Below are 18,082 nucleotides of genomic sequence, written 5' to 3' on the forward strand. Positions count from 1 at the left end.
GCGTGATTGAGGAATTTGGGGAGGTTTTTGGGCGGTATTGAGGACGAGGGGGTCCGTTAGTCAGCACAGAATCCGGAGCGGGAATCCCTCACCGTCTAAATGGCGTCGGGGGCGGGACCTCCGGGATCTGGCTTCCGCGGGCCGCCGCGGGCCGCCGCGGGCCCTGAAACGTGAGGGATAGCTGAGATGAGGCAGCTACTGGGATGGCCCCCATGCGCATTTACATGCAGTCCGACTGCCGAGCTTTCGAGGCAGCAGGATTTACCGTCCACATTCCTCACTACTAACCAAGCTTTTAGAACAGATCTCACAAGAACCTAGAGGTCGGTATTTTTTCGATTTAAATTTGCCTGTTACTGACGTTAACGTCTTTTGCCTAGTGAGCAGTAGCCAACATGTCAGGGTGGGAGTCATATTACAAAACCGAGGGCGATGAAGAAGCAGAGGAAGAACAAGAAGAGAACCTTGAAGCAAGTGGTAAGTGACTTCAGCATGTAGTGCCATTCGGTGTGTGGAAGAAAGACCTTCCCTGCCTATCTCTGCTGGATGGACTTTGCTGTTTGATGGCCTGCCCTTCTCCCAGATAATTCTGAAATTCTTTTCTTCCTTTGAACTTTGCAGAGCTACCCTAGGCTCTTATATTCAGATCTTACTCTAGTGTGCCCTAAGTTTTTTTTGGACACTGGTAGTTTGACATCTTTTGGGCCCTTATAAATGGCCATGACCATAGGTATTTTTTGTCATCTTAAGTGGTTCAGGTGAGACCCTTCTCATCCAGGAAAGTAGTGTTACCATTCCAGGACCTCAGTGTAAAAATGCCCCCACCCTGCAATAACTACACCAACCAAAGAGTAAACGCAAGCAACACAGTTACAGGAAAGTGATTGATTCCCTCACTATAGCCTCCACGTTTGGGAGTGTATGTGCAGGCAACACAGTAACACATAAAACAAAAGAAGAGAAATAGGGGTACATGTAATCTTCATACTGGTTAGTTTAACTCCTGAGCAGAAAAATTTTGAATATTTTTATTAAAAATGAGAAACGGCCAGGCGCGGTGTCTCAAGCCTGTAATCCCAGCACTTTGGGAGGCCGAGGCGGGCGGATCACGATGTCAGGAGATCAAGACCATCCTGGTTAACACGGTGAAACCCCGTCTGTACTAAAAAAAAAATACAAAAAATTAGCCGGGCGTGGTGGCGGTCGCCTGTAGTCCCAGCTGCTCGGGAGGCTGAGGCAGGAGAATGGTGCGAACCTGGGAGGTGGAGCTTGCAGTGAGCCGAGATGGCGCCACTGCATTCCAGCCTGGGTGACAGAGTGAGACTCTCTCAGGAAAAAAAAAAAAAAAAAGTGAGAAACATAGGAAATATAAAAAAGAAAAAAATTTGCTATAATCTACCACTCTAACACAACCACTAGCAGCATTTTGACATTTTTGTATTTTTCTTTCAAGTATCTTTCAATATTTATTTCCTAATGAAATATATATATTTTTTAATTTTTTAATAGAGACAGGCTGGAGTGCAGTGGTGAGATCATCGTAACTCACTGTAACCTCAAACTCCCGGGCTCAAGTGATCCTCCTACTTCAGCTACCTCAGTAGCTGGGACTACAAGTGCCGCCACCTCCCAATAATTTTTTCATTTTTTGTAGAGACAGGATCTTGCTATGTTGAACAGGCTGGTCTCAAACTCTTGGCCTCAAGCGATATCCCCCAGCCTTGGCCTCCCAAAGTTCTAGGTTTATAGTCATGAGCCTCCATGCCCAGACTGTATCTGATTTCTTTTTCTTTTTTTTTGGAGACAGTCTTGCTCTGTCACCCAGGCTGGAGTGCAGTGGCGCGATCTTGGCTCACTGCAAGCTCCGCCTCCCGGGTTCATGCCATTCTCCTGCCTCAGCCTCCCGAGTAGCTGGGACCATAGGCGCCCACCACCACGCCCGGCCAGTTTTTTGTATTTTTAGTAGAGAGAGGGTTTCACTGTGTTAGCCAGGATGGTCTCGATCTCCTGACCTTGTGATCCGCCCTACTCAGCATCCCAGAGTGCTGGGATTACAAGTGTGAGCCACTGCGCCTGGCCTATCTGATTTCTTGTATTGTAACGATAGTGCATATACATTTATTTATTTATTGAGACAGAGTCTTGCTCTGTCGCCCAGGCTGGAGTGCACTGACTCAATCTCGGTTCACTGCAACCTCCGCCACCCCGGTTCAGGCTATTCTCCCATCTCAGCCTCCCAAGCAGCTGGGATGACAGGCGTGTGCACCACCACACCCGGCTAATTTTTGTATTTTTAGTAGAGGCAGTGTTTCACCATGTTGGCCAGGCTGGTCTTGAACTCCTGGCCTTAGGTGATTCACCCACCTCGGCCTCCCAAAGTGCTGGAATTACAGGTGTGAGCCACTGTGCGTGGCCTATAGCTCATTTTAAATATACCATAATTTGGCCGGGTGTGGTGGCTCACACTTGTAATCTCAATAAATATACCGTAATTTGTCTGGGTGTGGTGGCTCACGCCTGTAATCCCAACACTTTGGGAGGCTGAGGCGGGCAGATCACTTGAGGTCAGGAGTTCGAGACCACCCTGGCCAACATGGCAAAACCCTGTCTCTACTAAAAAATACGAAAATTAGCTGAGTCTGTGGTGGCATGCACCTGTACTCTCAGCTGCTTGGGAGGCTGAGGCACGAGAATTGCTTGAACCGGGGAGGCAGAGGCTACAGTGAGCCAAGATTGCAACACTGCACTCCAGTCTGGGCAACAGAGTGAAACTCTATCTCAAAAAAAAATAAAATAGGGGCCGGGCGCGGTGGCTCACCTCTATAATCCCAGTACTTTGGGAGGCCGAGGCAGGTGGATCACAAGGTCAGGAGATAGAGACCATCCTGACTAACATGGTGAAACCCCGTCTCTACTAAAAAAATACAAAAAATTAGCCAGGTGTGGTGGCGGGCGCCTGTAGTCCCAGCTACTCTGGAGGCTGAGGCAGGAGAATGGCGTGAACCCGGGAGGCAGAGCTTGCAGTGAGCCGAGATTGTGTCACTGCACTCCAGCCTGGGCGACAGAGTGAGACTCTGTCTCAAAAAAAAAAAAAATAAAATAAAAAATAAGGCCGGGCGCGATGGCTCACACCTGTAATCCCAGCACTTTGGGAGGCCGAGGCGGGTGGATCACGAGGTCAGGAGATCGAGACCATCCTGGCAAACACGGTGAAACCCTGTGTCTACTAAAAATACAAAAAAATAGCCAGGCGTGGTGGCAGGCGCTTCTAGTCCCAGCTACTCGGGAGGCTGAGGCAGGAGAATGGCGTGAACCCGGGAGGCGGAGCTTGTAGTGAGCCGAGATTGCGCCACTGCTCTCCAGCCTGGGCGACAGAGCGAGACTCCGTCTCAAAAGTAAAATAAAATAAAATAGGTCAGGCACGGTGGCTCATGCCTGTAATCCCAGCATTTTTGGACGCCAAGGCGGGCAGATCACCTGAGGTCAGGAATTCAAGACCAGCCTGGCCAACATGGTGAAATCCTGTCTCTACTAAAAATACAAAATTAGCTGGGCGTGGTGGTGCATGCCTGTAATCCCGCTACTCAGGAGGCTGAGGCGGGAGAATCTCTTGAACACGGGAGGTGGAGGTTGTGGTGAGCCAAGATCGCGTCATTGCATGTTTAAGGTTCTTGACACACATTGCCATTTTGTTCTCCAGGAGGCAGCTAATTAAACTTATTAAGAAGCAGCAGGCCATGCACAGTGGCTCACGGCTGTAATCTCAGCACTTTCGGAGTAGGAAGCTGAGGCGGGCTATCACCTGAGGTCGGGAGTTTGAGACCAGCCTGACCAACATGATGAAACCCCATGTCTACTAAATACAGAAAATTTGCTGGGCATAGTGGCACATGCCCGTAATCCCAGCTACTTGGAGATGACCAGACATTATATACCTTTTTAGGAAAAAATATGTTACTTATGATAAAGTCATGCTGAAGAAAGAAAACCTGAATCGGATTAAGCCTCTCTAGGTCCTTAGTAGGAAGGACAGAGGACTCTGTTAATCTACACCAAAAGAGGTCAATCAGCAGGCCAGGCAAGGTGGCTCATGCCTGTAATCCCAATACTTTGGGAGGCCACGGCAGAGGATCGCTCAAGCCCAGAAGTTCAAGGCTGCAGTGAGCTATGATTGCGCCACTGCATTCCAGCCTGTGTGAGAGAACAAGACTGTTTCTAAAATAATTAATTCAATAATTTTATTTTTTTATTTGAGATGGAATCTCTGTCGCCAGGCTGGAGTGCAGTGACTAATCTCGGCTCGCTGCAATCTCTGCCTCCCAGGTTCAAGTGATTCTCCTGCCTCAGCCTCCCTAGTAGCTGGAATTATAGGCATGCGCCACCACACACAGCTAATTTTTGTATTTTTAGTAGAGATGGGGTTTCACCATGTTGTCCAGGATGGTCTCAATCTCTTGACCTTGTGATCCACATGTCTCGGCCTCTGAAGGTGCTGGGATTACAGGCGTGAGCCACCGTGCTTGGCCATTTATTTATTTTTATTTTTTTTGAGACGGGTTCTTGCTCTGTCACGCAAGCTGGAGTGCAGTGGCGCGATCTTGGCTCACTGCAGCCTCTGCGTCCCAGATTCAAGCGATTCTCCCACCTCAGCCTCCATAGTAGCTGGGATTACAGGCATGCGCCACTACACACAGCTAATTTTTGTATTTTTAGTAGAGATGGGGTTTCACCATGTTGTCCAGGATGGTCTCAATCTCTTGTCCTCGTGATCCACATGCCTCGGCCTCCCAAAGTGCTGGGATTACAGGCGTGAGGCACTGTGCCCAGCCAAAATAATTTTTTATTTTTTATTATTTATTTATTTTTTTTGAGACAGAGTCTTGTTCTGTGGCCCAGGCTGGAGAGTAGTGGTGTGATCTCTGCTCCCTGCAACCTCTGCCTCCCAGGTTCAAGTGATTCTCCTGCCTCAGCCTCCTGATTAGCTGGGATTACAGGTGGGCACCACCACACCTGGCTAATGTTTGTATTTTTTTTTTTTGTGTGTGTGAGACCGAGTCTCACTCTGTCACCTAGGCTGGAGTGCAGTGGCGTGATCTCGGCTCACTGGAAGCTCCCCCTCCCCGGTTCACGCCATTCCCCTGCCTCAGCCTCCCGAGTAGCTGGGACTGCAGGTGTCCACCACCACGCCCAGATAATTTTTTTTTGTATTTTTAGCAGAGACAGGGTTTCACCGTATTAGCTAGGATGGTCTCGACCTCCTAACCTCGTGATCCGCCCGCCTCGGCCTCCCAAAGTGCTGGGATTACAGGTGTGAGCCACTGCGCCCAGCCTAATGTTTGTATTTTCAGTAGAGACGGGGTTTAACCATGTTGGCTAGGCTGGTCTCGAACTCCTGATCTTAAGTGATCCTCCCGCCTTGGTCTCCCAAAGTGTTGGGATTACAGGCATGAGCCACTGTGCCCCGCCTAATTAAATTTTTTAAAAAGGCAATCAGCAAAATTCAGAATATGGAAAAGTGTATAACACAAAGCACCTTGGCTCTTCAGAAGATAAATTACAAGGGAAAAAAGAGAGGGTATCTGTAGATGAAGAGGCTTTAGAAAATTAAGTCAAAGCTAATGTTTAGAAATGTAGGTTTGGGTGATAAAATTATAAAGAAACGTAAGGGGTGGGTGTGTGGTAGATCATGCCTGTAATCCCAGCTCTTAGGCCAGGGCGGGGTGGGGTGCGGTGGCTCACGTCTATAATCCCAGCACTTTGGGAGGCTGAGGTGGGTGGATCACCTGAGGCCGGGAGTTCAAGACCAACCTGGCCAACATGGTAAAACTGCGTCTCTACTAAAAATACAAAATTAGCTGGGCGTGGTGGCGGGCGTCTATAATCCCAGCTAGTTGGGAGTCTGAGGCAGGAGAATCGCTTGAACCTGGGAGACGGAGGTCGTAGTAAGCCGAGATTGTACCACTGTACTCCACCCTGGCAACAGAGCGAGACTCCGTCTCAAAAAAAAAAAAAAAAAAAAAAGGCCTGGCGGGGAGGATTGCCTGAGCTCAGAAGTTTTAGATCAGCCTGGGCAGTGTAGCACAATACCATCTCTACAGTAAATTTAAAAAATTAGCTGGTCATGGTGGCACACACCTGTAGTCCCAGTTGCTCGGGAGGCTGAGTCAGGATGATGGCTTGAGCCCAGGAGTTCGAGGTTGCAGTGAGCTATCATCGCGTCACTGCACTCCAGCCTGGGTGATGGGAGTGTGACCCTATCTCAAAAAAAAAAAAGTCAGGATATTGACTTTTTTGGGGAGGTGGGTGTTGTAATTGGGAGGGAATATAAGAGGGATTTCTGGGGTGTCTGGCAAGACTCAATTTCCTGACATAGGTGGAGATTTTATGGTTGTTCACCTTATAATAATTTATTAGGTTATACTTTCCTTTATGGCCTTTATTTATCTTATATGGTAAACAAATACGAAAACAAGGACAAACATTTTCTTCCATTTTTTTCCCCATAGGAGACTATAAATATTCAGGAAGAGATAGTTTGATTTTTTTGGTTGATGCCTCCAAGGCTATGTTTGAATCTCAGAGTGAAGATGAGTTGACACCTTTTGACATGAGCATCCAGGTAAGACTACCTTTTAATTTAAGACAAATTTAAAAACAGTATTGGCTGGGCATGGTGGCGGCTCATGCCTGTAATCTCAGGACATTGGGAGGCCGAGACGGGCAGATCACTTGAGCCTAGGAGTTTGAGACCAACCTGGTAACATGGAGAAACCCCGTCTCTACAAAAAATACACAAATCATCCAGGTGTGGTGGTGCAAACCTGTAGTCCTAGCTACTCAGGAGGCCGAGGCGAGAGGCTTGCTTGAGCCCAGGAGGTCAAACAGAAAAAAGAAGTAGGCTCCTCCTCTTGCAGAGATGGAAGTATAAAGGAAGAAGGGAAGTTCCCACAGTTATAGTGTGGAAAAGAGTGAGTGATACTTGGGAGTTGACTACTGCCTGTGGTTGGGGAAGATGGCTACAATAAAAAGGCAACTTCAATTTTAAAACAGGCACAGGACTTGAAAAGACATTTCTCCAGCTGGGCGTGGTGGCTCATGTCTATAATCCCGGCACTTTGGGAGGCCGAGGCAGGCGGATCATGAGGTCAGGAGACCAGCTTGGCCAACATGGTGAAACCCTGTCTCTACTAACAATGCAAAAATAATTAGCCAGGCGTGGTGGTGCGCTTCTGTAGTCCCAGGTACTTGGGAGGCTGAGTCAGGAGAATCTCTTAAACCCAGGAGGCGGAGGTTACAGTGAGCCGAGATTGTGCCACTGCACTCCAGCTTGGGCAACAGAGTGAGACTCTGTCTCAAAAAAAAAAAAAAAAAAAAAGGACAATTCTCCAAAGATATGCAGATGTCCAACAAGCACAGGAAAAGATACTCAGCATGTTTAGTCATTAGAGAAAGGCAAATGAAAACCATAATGAGCTACCACTCACACCCACTATATAAACAAACTAAAATTTAAAAAACACCAGCAGAAAATAAGTGTTGGCAAGGCTGTGGAGAAATTGGCGTGATTGACTGTACCTGACCTGTTTTTGTTTCTTTAAATTGAGATTGTGTTTCATGTAACATAAAATTAACTATTTGAAAGTATACAATTCAGTGACACTTAACACATTCACAATGTTATGCAGCCACCACCTCTATCTTATTCCAAAACATTTTGAATGGCTAAACAGTGGCGTATAGATATACATTCCATGAAAAGGAATGAATAATTGATACATACTACAAAGTAGATGAATCTTGAAAGCATTATGCTAAGTGAAAGAAGCCAGATACAAAAAGTCAAATATTGTATGATTTCATTTACATGAAATATCCAGAATAGGTAAGTTCTTAATGCAGAGGGGTGGTTGGTTACCTGAGGCACAGGGAAGAGAGGAACGGGGAGCAACTGCTCAATGGGTATGGGGTTTGCTTTTGGGGTGATGAAAATTTTTTGGAACTAGAGTTGGTAGTTGCACAACATTGTGAATGTTTGTGTGTGTATTTATTTATTTATTTATTTTTATTATTTTTGAGACGGAGTCTCGCTCTGTCACCCAGGCTGTAGTGCAGTGGCGTGATCTTGGCTCACTGCAAGCTCCGCCTCCCAGGTTCATGCCATTCTCCTACCTTAGCCTCCAGAGTAGCTGGGACTACAGGCACCTGCCACCATGCCTGGCTAATTTTTTGTGTTTTTAGTAGAGACGGGGTTTCACCGTGTTAGCCAGGATGATCTCAATCTCCTGAAGTGATCCGCCTGCCTCGGCCTCCCAAAGTGCTGGGATTACAGGTGTGAGCCACTGCGCCCAGCCTTGTGTGCATTTATGCTTTTTTTTTTTTTTTTTTTTTTTTGAGATGGAGTCTCGCTCTTGTCGCCAGGCTGGAGTGCAGTGGCGCAATCTTGGCTCACTACAACCTCTGACTCCCTGGTTCAAGCGATTCTCCTGCCTCAGCCTCCCGAGTAGGTGAGATTACAGGCACGTGTCACCATGCCCAGCTAATTTTTGTATTTTTAGTAGAGATGGGGTTTCACCATATTGGCCAGGATGGTCTTGGACCCCTGACCTCGTGATCTGCTCGCCTCGGCCTTCCAAAGTGCTGGGATTGCAGGCGTGAGCCATGGCACCCGGCCTTGCTTTTTTTTTTTGAGATGGTGTCTCACTATTGCTCAGGCTGGTTTGGAACTCCTGGGCTCAAGCAATCCACCCACCTCAGCCTCCTGAGTGGCTGGGGTTAAGGCATGTGCCACTATGCCTGGCACATTGTGAATGTATTAAATACCTCTTAATTGTTCACTTAGAAAATCTAAATTTCAGCTTAATTAAAAAGATTACTGTTTCTTTTGTGTACTTCGTAGAGAAGAATTTTCACAGATTTATTATATATCTCATGTCTCATAATTTTAGAATTTGGAACTGAACAGAAACTTTTCATGTTCTAATTTGTGTACAAATAGTTCTTGGTAGGCAGGGTGTGGTGGCTCACGCCTGTAATCCCAGCACTTTGGGAGGCTGAGGTGAGTGAATCACTTGAGGTCAGGAGTTCGAGACCAGCCTGGCCAACATGGTGAAATTCTGTCTCTACTCAAAATACAAAAATTAGCCGGGCATGGTAGTGCAGGCCTGTAGTCGCAGCTATTCAGGAGGCTGAGGCAGGAGAATTGCTTGAACTGGGGAGGTGGACGTTGCAGTGAGCCAGGATCGCGCCACTGCACTCCAGCCTGGGTGACAGAGAGAGACTCCATCTCAAGAAAAAAAGAAATAGTTCTTGTAGTTGGCACACCAGAATATCTTGCACCAAAAAAAAAGAATAAGCTGGGTGTGGTGGTGTGCACTTGTAGTCCCAGCTACTCAGGAGGCCGGGGTGAGAGGATTGCTTGAGCCCAGGAGTTTGAGGCTGCACTGAGCTATGATTGTGCCAGTGAACTCTAGCCTGGGCAACAGAGTAAGACCCTGTCTCTTGGAAAAAAAAAAAAAAAGAAAAGGCTGGGCGCGGTGGCTCATGCCTGTAATCCCAGCACTTTGGGAGGCCGAGGTGGGCGGATCACGAGGTCAAGAGATCAAAACCATCGTGGCCAAAATGGTGAAACCTCGTCTCTACTAAAAATACAAAAATTAGCTGGGTGTGGTGGCGTGCGCCTGTAGTCCCAGCTACTCCAGAGGCTGAGGCAGGAGAATCGCTTGCACCTGGGAGGCAGAGGTTGCAGTGAGCCAAGATGGCACTATTGCAGTCCAGCCTGGGCAATAGAGCCAGACTCTGTCTCAAAAAAAAAAAGTGTATGTAAAATAAAATAATAAAACTATGAATAAAAACAATCGTTAATTTAAAGTGGTTCTCAAACAGAATTACTTGCAGGACATTAAAACACAGACTACAGAACCTTGCCCCAGAATCAAAATTTCTGATTCTCTACGTCTAGAATGGGGACCAAGAATTTGCATTTCTACTACATTGTCAGGTGATGCTGATGTTACTGATTTGGAGACCATTACTTTGAAGAGCAGTGCTTTAACCTTTTTTAGACCGTGGACCTATTTTTTTTTTTTTTGAGACGGAGTCTCGCTTTGCTGCCCCGGCTCTTGGCTCACTGCAAGCTCTGCCTCCTGGGTTCACACCATTCTCCTGCCTCAGCCTCCTGAGTAGCTGGGACTACATGAAGAGCAGTGCTTTAACCTTTTTTAGACCGTGGACCTATTTTTTTTTTTTTTTTTTTGAGACGGAGTCTCGCTTTGCTGCCCCGGCTCTTGGCTCACTGCAAGCTCTGCCTCCTGGGTTCACACCATTCTCCTGCCTCAGCCTCCTGAGTAGCTGGGACTACAGGCACCCACCACCACACCCGGCTAATTTTTTGTTCTTGTTTTTTAGTAGAGATGGGGTTTCACCATGTTAGCCAGGATGGTCTCCATCTCCTGACCTCGTGATCTGCCCACTTCGGCATCCCAAAGTGCTGGGATTACAGGCGTGAGCCACCGCACCTGGCCAACCGTGGACCTCTTTGAGGATATGATGACAGCTACATACCTTCCCCTGAAAAAAGATAGTACTCACAATTCTACCTGTAATTTCAGAGAGTTAAAGGAACCCTTGATGCCTAAAGACCTCAGAAGAAAATGTAGTGTTAGGTAGCAAGGAAATGAGACATTCATAGATGAGCACAATTTGATAACCGATAATAAGTATTCAGTAGTTGATAAGCAATAGAAAACATTTTCTAAAATTCTGTTTTAGTTTTTGTTTTTAATTTTTAGAACCTAAAAGGAGCCCTTACCAGATTCTTTTAAAAGTTTGTAGACTCCTCAGAGTAGATTAAAATATTTATGGAAATGACTACTTGCCATGTGGATTGTTGTCAGTGACTAGCTATAGTACATGTTCTGCATTTAAGGAGAGAATAGCTGTGGACGAAGGCCAGCTAGAGCTTAGGCAGGACATGGAGGGGATCACCATGGTTGGTTTATTCCTCAGCTTTGCAGGTTCCAAAACTTAATTTTTTTTTTTTTTGAGACAGGGTCTCGCTCTGTCACCTAGGCTGGAGTGCAGTGGCATGATCTCTGCCCACTGCAGCCTTGACCTCCTGTGCTCAGGTGATGCTCCTGCCTCAGCACCCCTGAGTAGCTGAGTAGTGGGGACTAGAAGCATGTGCATGCCCAGCTAATTTTTTTGTTTTTTGTAGAGACATTGTTTTGCCATGTTGCCCAGGCTAGTTTCAAACTTCTGTAGCAATCCTCCTGTGTTGGCCTCCCAAAGTGCTGGGATTATAGGCATGAGCCACTGTACCTGGCCCGAAGACTTAATTTTGTTGGTGCTCCAGAATTAGGTAGGCCCCTAGAACTGATGAACTCTTTTTTTTTTTTTTTTTTTTTTGAGATGGAGTCTCGCTCTGTTGCCCAGGCTGGAGTGCAGTGGCGCAATCTCAGCCCACTGCAACCTCCACCTCTTGGGTTCAAGCGATTCTCCTGCCTCAACCTCCTGAGTAGCTAGGATTACAGGCACGTGCTACCACATCCAACTAATTTTTGTATTTTTAGTAGAGTTGGGGTTTCACCATGTTGGTCAGAATGGTCTCGAACTCCTGACCTCGTCATCTGCTCGCCTTGGCCTCCCAAAGTGCTGGGATTATAGGCATGAGCCACCGCGCCCGGGTGAACTGATGAGCTCTTACAAGACCTGATTTACCAGATGCTGACATTAGTTTATATAGAGGGGTAGACTTTTCCTGTTACTGGAATACTGATGTCTTTAACTGGGTAGTTAAACAGTTTTATTTCAAGGATGCGCTTACTGGTAGTTATTGACTTATTTTCAGGTCACATGTACTTAAGCATTGTAATTATTTTATATAGTCATCCCTTGTTATTGAGGGAACTGGTTGCAGGACTCCCCGTGGATTCCAAAATCCGAGGATGCCCAAGTCCCTTAAATAAAATGGCATAGTATTTGCATATAACCTACACACATCCTCCCCTATACTTTAAGTCATCTATAGGTTACTCATAGTACCTAATACAATGCCTATGCATCACTTCATTCACATGGCTTCAATGTAGTACTTGGCACATGGCAAATTCAGGTTTTGCTTTTTGAAACTGGAATTTCTTTGTTTTTCCTGAATATTTGAGATTTGAAGTTGGTTGAATACATAGATGCAGAACCAGCAGATATGGAGGGCCAACTGTGTATATAAACTCTGTTTCCTGATACCAGGGTACTTGAAAGATCACATGACCTGTCCAAATTCAGCCAGTTAAGTAAGTGACATCAGTAGGACTCAACTTCAGGTTTTCTGATTCCAATGCTTTGCTTTGCCCCAACTCCCATAGCACAATTTCCTCCCTCTGATACTTCTTTTTCTTTTTTCTTGAGATAAGGTCTCACTCTGTTGCCCAGGCTGGACTGTAGAGGTGCAGTCTCTGCTCACTGCAGCCTTCACCTCCTGGGGTCAAGCGATCTTTCACCTCTGCTTCCCAAGTAACTGGGACCCTGTGCTGCCATGCCCAGCTAATTTTTTTGTTTTTTTTTTGTTTGGTAGAGATGGAGTCTCACTATGTTGCCCAGGCTGGTCTCGAACTCCTAGGGTCAAGTGATTCTCCCACCTCAGCCTCCCAAAGTGCTGGGATTGCTACAGATGTGAGCCACTGTGCCTGGCCTGAATATACGTATTGTTAATTCTCTGATTTCAATGGCAGGGACTGCTTATACTTCTAATGTATACTTACTGCATTCTGGTTTTTGTTAAAATTTGATATTTATGCCCATTACTTTCACTGATTCATTACCACTGAAGGTAGGGATCATGCCTTATTTTAGTGCCATATACAAATTCATTGCACATATTTTGAGCAACTAATAGGTACTGAGCACTTATGGAGCTTCCATTTAGTGGTAAGTAAATATTAATTGAATTTTTATTTTTTTTCAGTGTATCCAAAGTGTGTACATCAGTAAGATCATAAGCAGTGATCGAGATCTCTTGGCTGTGGTGTTCTATGGTACCGAGAAAGACAAAAATTCAGTGAATTTTAAAAATATTTACGTCTTACAGGAGCTGGATAATCCAGGTCAGTAATATTTTAAGATCAGCTTTTCCCTTATATATGAGAATATCAGTACTCTGATCAAAGAGGACTGTGGAGAAGGAAGCAAGTTACATCTTGTCTAGGAGTACGCTTTCCTCCATAAGGGGACCTTGCTCGATGTGGACTTTGTTAAATGGGTTAAACAGCTCTGGGGTGAAAAAGGGTCCTTCTGTTAGTCTTGTGGTAAAGGCAGCCACTGACATTCTTCTGATTTTTCTTTCCATTTGACTCCCTGCCTCTGATCAGGTGCAAAACGAATTCTAGAGCTTGACCAGTTTAAGGGGCAGCAGGGACAAAAACGTTTCCAAGACATGATGGGCCACGGATCTGACTACTCACTCAGTGAAGTGCTGTGGGTCTGTGCCAACCTCTTTAGTGATGTCCAATTCAAGATGAGTCATAAGAGGATCATGCTGTTCACCAATGAAGACAACCCCCATGGCAATGACAGTGCCAAAGCCAGCCGGGCCAGGACCAAAGCCGGTGATCTCCGAGATACAGGTGGGCATATTTCCCCGTTCTCTTAAATTGGCACTTAATTATTGTTTTTTTATTTTTTATTTTTTTAGGTGTTCAGGAGTCTTGGCTCAGCCTCAGCCTCCCAAGTAGCTGGGACTATAAGCATGTGCCGTTGTGCCCAGTGCAGTTTTATTGCTTTCTGTGTACCTGACTTCAGGCATGTGCTTTTTACCATTTAGAATAAAATAAAAAAATAAAGTGAAGCCAGAAGACAACTGTGTAACATTAACACTGCAGATGGCCATGCCATTAGCTGTCTAAAGGACTCTGTCAGAACAAGATTGTCTTGATTTTTTTTTTTTTTTTTTTTTTTTGAGACGGAGTCTCACTCTGTCCCCCAGGCTAGAGTGCAGTGGCACAATCTTGGCTCACTGCAACCTCCGCCTTCCAGATTCAAGCGATTCACCTGCCTCAGCCTCCCAAATAGCTGGAATTACAGGCATGAACCACTGTGCCTAGCTAATTTTTGTATTTTTAGTAGAGATGGGGGTTTCACCACGTTGACCAGGCTGGTCTCGAACTCTGGACCTCAGATGATCCACCACCTCGCCCTCCCAAAGTGCTGGGGATTACAGATGTGAGCCACTGTGCCTGGCCAGTTGTCTTGACTTTAATATTACCACGAATGGTGATTATTTGAAAAGTTGTCTGAAGTCATTATAGCAGTTGGTTTCCTTAGTCACTTTTTCTAAGTGCTGAAAATGTTAATAGTCTAGTTTTCAGGGATCTTTTAAAAGCATGTTTCAGTTTTAACTGAAAGAACTTCTCACTTGCTGAAAATTGTTTTTTCCTCCCTCACTTTTGTTTACCCTTGCAACAGGCATCTTCCTTGACTTGATGCACCTGAAGAAACCTGGGGGCTTTGACATATCCTTGTTCTACAGAGATATCATCAGCATAGCAGAGGATGAGGACCTCAGGGTTCACTTTGAGGAATCCAGCAAGCTAGAAGACCTGTTGCGGAAGGTTCGCGCCAAGGAGACCAGGAAGCGAGCACTCAGCAGGTGTGCACTCAGCCCGGGTCAGCTGCCTACACTGCCCTTAAATCAGAAGCAGGCTGGGCGCGGTGGCTCACACCTGTAATCCCAACAGTTTGGGAGGCCAAGGCAGGCGGATTGCTTGAGCCTAGGAGTTGAGACCAGCTTGGGCAACATGGCAAGACCCTCTCTCTACCTAAAAAAAAAAAAAAAAAAAAAAATCAGAAGCAATGCACTGCTACACATTGCTTAACAAACCAGAAGCAATACATTGCTCTGACCTGACTGGCTACTTAACTCGACTATGCCACTGCCTCACTGTATTCCTCTAAAATAGTTTATTTCAGGATAGCAGAAGCTATTTGCTGCTTTATCTCTGGCAAGAGCTGGCATGATATTTCTCTAAAGTAACACAGCCCTCCATTTCGTGGGGGTAAACAGTTATGGTCTAAGAGTATCCTTAGCTGTACTCACTAGTACAGTCATGTGTTAATTAATGATAGGGATACCTTCTTAGAATTGCGTCATTAGGCGATTTTGTCATTGTGCAAACATAGAGGGTACTTCACACACCCAGAGAGTACAGCTTGACTACACACCTGGGCTGTGTGGTTAGCCTGTTGCTCTTAGGCCACAAACCTGTATAGCATATTACCATACTGTTTACTGTAGGCAATGGTAAGTATTTGTGTATCTAAATATATCTAAAGGTATAGAAAAGGTACAATAAAAATATATAGGCCAGACACGGTGGCTCACGCCTTGTAATCCCACCACTTTGGGATGCCGAGGCGGGTGGATCACAAGTTCAAGAGATTGAGACCATCCTGGCCTACATGGTGAAACCTCGTTCTCTACTAAAGATAGAAAAATTAGCTGGACGTGATGGCGTGCGCCTGTAGTCCCAGCTACTCAGGAGGCTGAGAATCGCTTGAACCCAGGAGTCAGAGGTGGCAGTGAGCCAAGATCATGCCACTGCACTCCAGCCTGGTGACAAAGTGAGACTCCGTCTCAAAAAAAAAAAAAAAAAAAAATATGGTAAAAAGATAAATGGTATACCTGCATAGGGCACTTACCACGAATGGAACTTACAAGACTAGAAGTGGCTCTGAGTGAGTAGTGAGTGAAAGTGAAGGCCTAGGACATGACTGCATACTTTTATATAACTGGCAGCACAGTAGGTTTGTTTACACAGCATCACTACAGATGCATGAGTGATGCCTTGTGCGACAAACTTACGACAGCTATGATGTCATTAGGTGACAGGAAATTGTGAGCTTCATTATCATCTTAACAGACCATCATTGTACGTGCGCCCTATTGTTGACCAAAATGTTAGTGGTGCATGAGTGTGCATTATTTGCTTTATTCTTCTCTGTAAATTGGTGAGAACAATACCTGCCTCATTAGGTTACTGTGAAGAGTTAGTGAAGAGCACAAAACAGAGCCTGTTAGGGAGCAAAAACTCATAAATGTTAGTTATGATCATTGTTGTTAAAATTGTGTCATTCTGATTTCTTATAAACCTGAGACCAATGGGAACCAGATTGCTAGATTCTTTTTCTTTTTCTTTTTTTTTTTTTTTTGAGACAAAGTCTCACCGTGTTGCCCAGGCCAGAGTGCAGTATGATCACAGCTCACCTTAGCCTCGACCTCCTGAGCTCCAGTGATTGCCCCACATCAGTGTTCTGAGTAACTGGGAGCACAGGCGTGTGCCACCATGCTCTGCTGATTATTTTTTATTTTTATTTTTATTTTTTGTGAGATGGGGTCTCACTGCTTTGCACAGGCTGGTTGCAAACTCCTGGGCTCAAGAAATCCTCCCATTTAGGCCTCCCAATGTGCTGGGATTACAGGCGTGAGCTACCATGTGTCCATGTGTAGCCTAGATTCTCTCTCTCTTTTTTTTTTTTTTTTTTTTTTTTGAGATGGAGTCTTGCTCTTTTGGCCAGGCTGGAGTGCAGTGGTGCGGTCTCAGGTCACTGCAAGCTCTGCCTCCCGGGTTCATGCCATTCTCCTGCCTCAGCCTCCTGAGTAGCTGGGACTACAGGCGCCTGCCACCACACCCGGCTAATTTTGTATTTTTAGTAGAGACGGTTTCACCGTGTTAGCCAGGATGGTCTCGATCTCCTGACCTCGTGATCCGCCCGCCTCGGCCTCCCAAAATGCTGGGATTACAGGCTTGAGCCTCTGCGTCCGGCCTAGATTCTGTTTTTTTTAGAGAGCCTTGATATTAGAATCCTAAAGGTTACTCATTGTTTCTTCCTAAAGACCTACAGCCTTTTATTTATTAAGAGACGGTGTCTCACTCTTGCCCAGGCTGGAGTACAGTGGCACCACAGCCTACAACTCCTGGGCTCAGGCAGTCTTCTGCGGTCTTCCTGTCTCAGCCTCCCAAGTAGCTTTTTTTTTTTTTTTTTTTTTTTTGAGACAGAGTCGTGCTCTGTCGCCCAGGCTGGAGTGCAGTGGCGTGATCTCAGCTCACTACAAGCTCCGCCTCCCGGGTTCATGCCATTCTCCTGCCTCAGCCTCCCGAGTAGCTGGGACTACAGGCACCCGCCACCACGCCCAGCTAATTTTTTTGTATTTTTAGTAGAGACGGGGTTTCACCGTGTTAGCTAGGATGGTCTCGATCTCCTGACCTTGTGATCCACCCGCCTCAGCCTCCCAAAGTGCTGGGATTAAGGGCGTGAGCCACCACACCCTGCCCCAAGTAGCTTTTTTTGTAGACTTGGGGCTCTTGGTATGTTAACCAGGCTGGTCTCAGACTCCTGGCCTCAAACGTTCCTCCTCAAGCTTTCATTCTGGAGTGGTTTCCTCAGTATAGGGGTCCATGACCTTTGGTAACTTTTAAGCAGTTTTTAAGAGTTTACTGACAATTCTACCAGAAAACCCAAGAAATTTTTTTGAGGAGACCTTGAATCACTCATTGCCACAGTTGTAGTTTTGTCATTGTTCTCCTTTTCGTCTCGGAAACTATTTTTCTTTCCTCAGACAAGTATCTTGTCACCTCTTCACCTGTCTTGAAATGATGCGATGTTGTTTATACTACAGTTTGGAAGTCTACTACACATTTTGGTGGAGATGGATGGGAGGATAGAATAGTGGGTAAATGTAGGCCTTGTTGTCAGATTGTTTGGATTCTAGTCCTGGTCCCTTTGCTATGCGACCTGACTTCTCTGAGCCTTAGTAAAATGGGAGCAAAAAATGGTACCTCCTTGGGTAGGTGCAGTGGCTCACGCCTGTAATCCCAGCATGTTAGTAGGCCGAGGCAGGAGGATTGCTTGAGTCCAGAAGCAAGACCAGCCTGGGCAACCCAGGGAGACCCTGTCTCTCTTTATTAAAAAAATTAAAAAACTGTACTTTCACATAGGATTGCCGTGAGCATTAAATGAGATAACCTAGGCATAGTGCTTGGCACGTGGTAATTATTTATAAATGTTAGCTGTTCTTATTTTGTGGAACAGTCAT

General features: G+C 45.8%; 1 protein-coding gene across 4 annotated transcripts in view; it reads left to right on the forward strand.

Moving 5' to 3' along the window:
• XRCC6 (X-ray repair cross complementing 6) overlaps positions 1 to 18,082 on the forward strand; it is a 42,018-nt gene that overhangs the window by 1,189 nt on the left and 22,747 nt on the right. For all 4 annotated transcript variants that reach the window (XM_063807541.1, XM_016947224.3, XM_016947225.2 and 1 more), the window contains 5 exon segments: positions 381 to 477; positions 6,507 to 6,619; positions 12,959 to 13,097; positions 13,362 to 13,616; positions 14,455 to 14,638. In XM_063807541.1, coding sequence (XP_063663611.1) covers positions 396 to 477; positions 6,507 to 6,619; positions 12,959 to 13,097; positions 13,362 to 13,616; positions 14,455 to 14,638 — 773 coding nt within the window. In that variant the 5' untranslated portion in view covers positions 381 to 395.

Source organism: Pan troglodytes, chromosome 23 (assembly GCF_028858775.2).
Source record: "Pan troglodytes isolate AG18354 chromosome 23, NHGRI_mPanTro3-v2.0_pri, whole genome shotgun sequence".
Taxonomy (NCBI): domain Eukaryota; kingdom Metazoa; phylum Chordata; class Mammalia; order Primates; family Hominidae; genus Pan; species Pan troglodytes.